General features: G+C 33.8%; 1 protein-coding gene across 1 annotated transcript; it reads right to left on the reverse strand.

The window, feature by feature from the left end:
* Positions 1–2063: 2063 nt before the first annotated feature.
* Positions 2064–5059, reverse strand: LOC132740003 (interferon-induced protein 44-like). Its single transcript, XM_060727853.1, has 7 exons — positions 4977–5059; positions 4205–4739; positions 3858–3907; positions 3537–3734; positions 3083–3229; positions 2694–2865; positions 2064–2547 (listed from the first exon to the last, which is right to left on the reverse strand). The coding sequence occupies exons 2-7, from the start codon at positions 4734–4736 to the stop codon at positions 2234–2236; spliced, it is 1413 nt and encodes a 470-aa protein (XP_060583836.1). The 5' UTR covers positions 4737–4739; positions 4977–5059; the 3' UTR covers positions 2064–2233.
* Positions 5060–6250: the final 1191 nt, after the last annotated feature.

Genomic DNA, 6250 nt, shown 5'->3' on the forward strand with positions numbered 1-6250 from the left:
GAAAAAAGGCTAGCTATTTTTATTTGTACAAATATATAGAAATAGTACAATGTATAAGTAAAGTTTTTTTTTGTTGTTTTTTTGTTTTTTCAGTTTGTGTTTGTTTAGAATTTATTTACCTGTTTTTTATCAAATATTTAACCGTTTTTGTCACGATTTAGAGGTGTTCACTATTAAGGACATACAATGTGTAAGCGGCCGGACAGCTCAGTCGGTATAGCCGCAGTACGAGTCCATGTCAGGCGGCACATTTTTCTCACCCTATGACTGACATATAGCCAAGCTAGAAATTAATTCACATTGCTAAGTAATCCTGGGAAATTTGAAGAAATATTTGCATATACAGTAAGTATATAACTATTCAGTATTTAAACACATAAAAAGGGTAAGCGGCCGAATAGCTCAGAGGGAAGAGCCGCGGAATGGTATTTCGAGTGTCAGGGGTTCGAGTCCCTTCCAGGCTGTTACATATCAATATTAATCTGTTAAGAAAATTGGGAAGGAACTGTCTAAAATAAATATCACCCTAAATAGGATTCGGACAGTCCTTGATGAACGTCAGAAGATGAACTGGAAAAGGGGGGGGGGGGCGATGCTAGTCTGATTACCATCACATATGAAGTCTGACGAACCTCATAACGGATATATTGGTACGCATATAAACACCCGTTTGCTGAATCGAATATCAAAAATGTGCAATTAAATAGTAATTAAATCTTAAGCGTATGTAAAATAGGATTAAAACTAATCTTCGGCGTCAAGCACGTAGAAATCTGGTATTCACCACGAGGTCACAAACTTTAAAGCTTTAATGTAAATATCACAATAATATTTCTTTATATAATGTTTCTATTCTTTGACAGGGACAGTGAACATCTTTTTCTTGTTTAATTTACAAAATATATCTTTCTAAGACAATGTAAGATATTTTTTTACTTCTCAATAGTAACAGACGCAAAACACGGTACTTAACGTTTAGACGAGCGCAGACGTACGCAAAACGTCTCTGGGAATAACAAACGCACGCTTTTAAACGCACGATAAACGAAAAACAATACACGAAAAACGGTTAACGTTAAACGCTTGTAAATAATGCACGCTAGAGAAAGCGTTTCAACAAACGCACGTTGCACGATATACGCACGCACGATATTCGAAAAACGCACGCACAAAAACGCTATTTTGGACAACTGAAACGTTCACCCTACTGTATTTCATTTCTTGGTACTTTTGTACCAGAACGCTTTTCCCATTGCATTTTCTTGAGGTGGCCCCCGTATCCCAGGCAAAATGAAAGGGAATCTGTTCCTTAAAGACCTGCAGCTTGCAGCAACACTTCTCATTCACGCATCTTGCGCTTTTCATTGTCAACACATGTTAACTAACTCTCGCCTCCGGTTCCGAAATCGTATAGCTGCTTTGTAATGCAGACGTAAATTTTTTCCTCTATGATTCCAATTAAATAACCTTAATAAGGCCCTTCGTTTCTGTTTGTTAGAGGTACATATTAGGTAGTTTTGTTATTTTTGCAGGTATGTTCCTTGTTTATGTTTAATGTTTTTAACGTATAATTGATATGTAGGGCGTAGCGTAGATTGTTGTAAGAGGATTGTATAGATCTGGAAAATAATTGATAAAGGCAACAAAAGTAAACGCCATGTTTCTTCGGGTTGTTTTTGAAAATGAATCATGCAGCTGGGGTAACCATAGAGGACACATTGCGTACATAGATTTATATATCATACCAACACGTGTAAACAATCCTTTGCTGTGACAACATAACCTGTTCTAACAATGTATCTAAGATAAGCGATCCAATGTCATACTTATTGATATCTATAGATTATTGGTATGCTACATCAAATATCTATACATCCAATAGCTGCTAGATTTCAACCCTCTACTGGACCCGACAATGTACATGAGTTGTTACCTTTACTTTAAAATGCCGTAATGCCGGTCGTAAAATGCCTTAAAAACAAGGACAATCTTTACATATAATTATTATTGATTAATTTTGTTATATCAGTCAAACAGTGTCAAACAAAGATATAAGAAAAAAAAATGTTGTTTGCATATCGTGTATTCTGTCGTGTTTTGTTTGTAAGCTTCACTGAAAATGTTCCGAGTTTTCTCCATTTCATGGTTGAATTCAGTTAATAAATGTCAGAATATTTCAACAATTTTCTCGGTCGTAACAATTCAATTGTTACAGTAATAGGTACACTTCATATCAATTGCCATGGCGGCCTTCAACTTCTTGTTGTTTGACATCCAGTGTATCTAGGAAGTTAAAGAGATGATTCTCTGCAGACAATAGAAGCCGTTTCAGTGTATGCATTGCTAAAATGCTCACGTTTTTGTCCACATTTATCTCTTTTTCGTAATTCTTCAGTGGAAGAATAAAACTTCGAGGTACACCAAAGATGTTAGATACTTTGTCGACCAGGTTTTTTATGGTTTTACTCTGATAGACCTTCGTTATATCTTCTTCGACATAGGAACAAACGTTGTCAATCTTTGTAAGCACAATGGCTTGTGGAAGCCCTAAAAGAATTAAATTTCGAATATATACAAGTCATGTATATATATACAAAATGTATAATAACAAAAAAACAAAACAAAACAAAAACAAAACAAAAAACAAACAACAACAATTTGATTATGCACAAACTTAAAAACATACGAAATACCTTTCTGCCTAACTTTTGCCTGCATGTTTTTAACTTTTTCAAGCATATTCTCTGACAAAATGGTCGCTGTGTTTCCATCAAAAACAAAACACACACAATGAATTTTCTGTCCAAGTGTTGGAAACTTCACAAAACCATGGATTTCATTAGATATCGGTCTTATTGGATTAAACTGAAACATACAAGTATACAATATGAATTTGTCAAATTGAGGTACGTCTATTTATATAATGCTATTTTTCATGTCCAATAGTGTTACTTTTATTTGATGTCTTATGATACGTGAGTACTTTGAATAAAGTTAATGATTTGACTTTTATATTCCACAATATGCAAGCACAATGATGAGAGAAATAATGTTGTGTAAATCCGATTGATAATGCTGATACCTTGTATCCATCTGGAACGTGACCATCCAATATGTATGACAGCTCTTGAGCATCTATTCCTTGGCTTTCCTCCAAACCCATTGTGTCGCAGAGGCAAAATGGCAGTGGCTTTCTCTTTTGAGAACTTCGGACACGATACATGCGATACTACAATATGAGAACCGATGTAACATTACTACTTCCATTAGAATGAGGTTGCAAGCTATTGTTTAGTGATGACAAGTCAAGACATTCAAAATATAAATATCTTAGTCAGTCATGGATAGATAACATTTATGTTGTAAATAAAAGCAAAAACGTTTGCATATCATTCAACATATTCTGTCAATTTATTGACGATTCAGTTCACGCACAACTGTTAGAAGAATTGTGCTGTTAAATAGTTTGCTTGCCTTTCAAAACGGAAGAAGTCCATGTTTCACACAAAAATATACAGTAGTAATATTTTGTTTACCTCTGACGTAATACTTTTCTCTGCACTTCCACTAACAGCTTGGTCTGAGATATGGCCACGGTATACAGATGCTACTGTATTGAAAAGGCTTGATTTACCAGCGCCTACCGGTCCTAACACTAATATATTAGCCGTTTCAACATCAAGGCCATCCGGAGGCCTATATGATTCAGCGTATCTCTTCAATAGCATCAAATCCTTGAAAAAGAAAATGACTCATACTTTATTTCCCGATCAATTATTGCAATGAAAATAAAGATCATAATCAATTAAAGCACGTTAGGTTCATCAAACTTTTTTTTAAAGATTTTATTCACTAACCTCCGATTCCCAGCCAGGCGACACTCTCCAAACACTTGATAATTGTGGCTCTTAAATATAAGAAAATACAAAACACATATAGAATGTATAAACGTCAAGGTTGTTACGTAAACTATAACGTGCGATTTGTTAACATATTACAGCAACATTTATAAATAATAATTATATGATTTATTTGCAATTAGCACACACATTTTACGTCAAAAATGACTTGTGGGATTTAGGGGAATTTAATACAACGGTCTGTATTGCCATGCATTGAAATATTTATTTCATCATTTGAATTGATAATGACATTAAGGAATCAACTATATGTATCAAGTGAAATGAAGTTTGTGATTAAATACCTGATAAGCTGTACACTTCAACGTTAAATACAGTGTTGACATTATCCGTTACATTCTCGACTGAAACTCCACCCATGTCATAGGTTTTTCCCATCTGCATGTCTCCATTTAGAATGAACTGATTTCCTTGCAAGGAAAGGGTGTCTCTGAATACATCTAAATCATGGCCTGATCCAAATACTGGGCCATGAGTGTCAATACAGTAAAAGGCCTTATCTGATTCTTTTACAGGAAACTTATTCAAAGCATCATTGCCCTTAGACTTTAAGCGGAACAAAAAAGCCTTGTCATCTTTTATGTAATGTCCAGTGCCGCATGAGATCCAATTTTTTTCAACATATCCCCCAAATATAGAATTTTTTGTGTTGTAAATAACAGTAACAGTTGGACCTTTGTTGTCACATTTTTTATGAAATGTTGTAGCATTAGCCTCGTCACGAATGAAGCTATACAGTAGATTAAAGTCTTTAGCTCTACTGCCGATAAATTCTAAGATCGAAGTTTTATGTTCCGACTTGAGGTTTCCATCCATTGCCTGCAATGTTATAATTAAAGTCAATGAAACAGAATAAAAATATAATGATCATTTTAATTATGACAAATCGTCCCTTTTTAGTTGTAGCTATATTCATGTGTCGATTCAACTGAGAAATCTTATTACATTCTTTAATAGTATTTTACAAATATATCTTGTGACACAAATGCAAAATTGAGATGAAAAAAGAAGAAAAAACTGACAAACAACCAAAAACCCAATACACAAAAGTCTTACCTCTCAGGATAAATGTAGAACGTCAGCAAAGATCGTATAATCTCCGACTGAAACTGAAACTTGATACAAAGAATCGAGTCACTTAGTATAGGTAACACATTAAAGGCTCTTCTTCAGAGTAAATTATTATTTTAAACTATATTTTCAGTTAATCATACCTGTATATTAAGGGCAATTTTGTAATTAATTTAACAGTTATTGAAAAGCATCATTTACAAAGAAATTATTAAAATATTATAGCGTTACTATTACGTATAAAAGTAACATAGTTATGATGTATATGATTGACATTAAGATAGTTTTCCAAGGATTTAACTGACTTAAGTAGCATGTGCTATGTGCTTGATATTGCTGAAAAAAAAAACATATTGCACAAATTTATATGAACTTTATGACTGTGTCCTTTTCTTATAGACATCACATAAAGATCATTAGAATTGTATGTTCTTTCTTCTTAACAACCCAATGCATGTACCGCAAAACCGCTTTAATGACTCGTCAGTACTTGTAAACGCTATCGAGCTAACAATTTTTGAAAATATGAAATGTACAATGTATATCGTAAAATGGTGAATGATCCAATTTCTTTTGACTTCTAAATTTTTGTACACTTGCCAAATACATTTGTGTTCAAGTGAAGAAGAATATGTTATTGTATTGTTTTGTATAATTACAGTGAATTTTATCTTTATCTTAAAAGTGGTGAATATGATACTTTTTTCAAAACATTCCACTGGTATGTAATCTCAAATATTTAAATTGCAAAGTTACATACCTTTTTAAGCAGCGATTTTTTTTGTAGATTTGCAAGCGTTCCAAGTATTTAAAAGATTTATAAATACCCTGTTCGCGACTGGACGACAATGCGAAATGAGCCGTCTGGCGCTTTGTCGTGCTGTCGCTAGCGACAACACAATGCACAGGTGTGCCAAATCAGCCACCATAGTATTGCCATAAAACACAATTAAAGTACAGAGTACAACTAAGTAAAACATTTGCTAATCAACTTTATACTTGGGTTTTATGCCGTACCAACACAGTACAGGCCAAATAATAATAATAATAGTAATAATAATATCAATGACAATTCAACTACTACTACTTATAGTAGTATAAGAAATAGCGGTATTGGACACTGGCCTCCTCTGGACTCACCAAGTTCGCCGAGAGTTGGCCCAACGTCCAATAATATCGCTATTTCTTATATAACTCTATCACATATCTTTTCAACCTGGCATATACAATATATGAGTAGTTACGTCAATGTTTAAAAA

Source organism: Ruditapes philippinarum, unplaced genomic scaffold (genome assembly GCF_026571515.1).
Source record: "Ruditapes philippinarum isolate M1 unplaced genomic scaffold, ASM2657151v2 ctg4820_1_1_1_1, whole genome shotgun sequence".
Lineage (NCBI taxonomy): Eukaryota > Metazoa > Mollusca > Bivalvia > Venerida > Veneridae > Ruditapes > Ruditapes philippinarum.

Excerpts from the sequence above, each read along its gene's own strand:
- LOC132740003 (XM_060727853.1), bottom strand. The coding sequence starts at position 4,736 with ATGGATGGAAACCTCAAGTCGGAACATAAAACTTCGATCTTAGAATTT. Across the intron at positions 3,908-4,204 it reads TGAAGTGTACAGCTTATCAG|AGCCACAATTATCAAGTGTT; the intron begins GTATTTAATCAC and ends CTTATATTTAAG. Across the intron at positions 3,230-3,536 it reads AGAAAAGTATTACGTCAGAG|TATCGCATGTATCGTGTCCG; the intron begins GTAAACAAAATA and ends CTCATATTGTAG.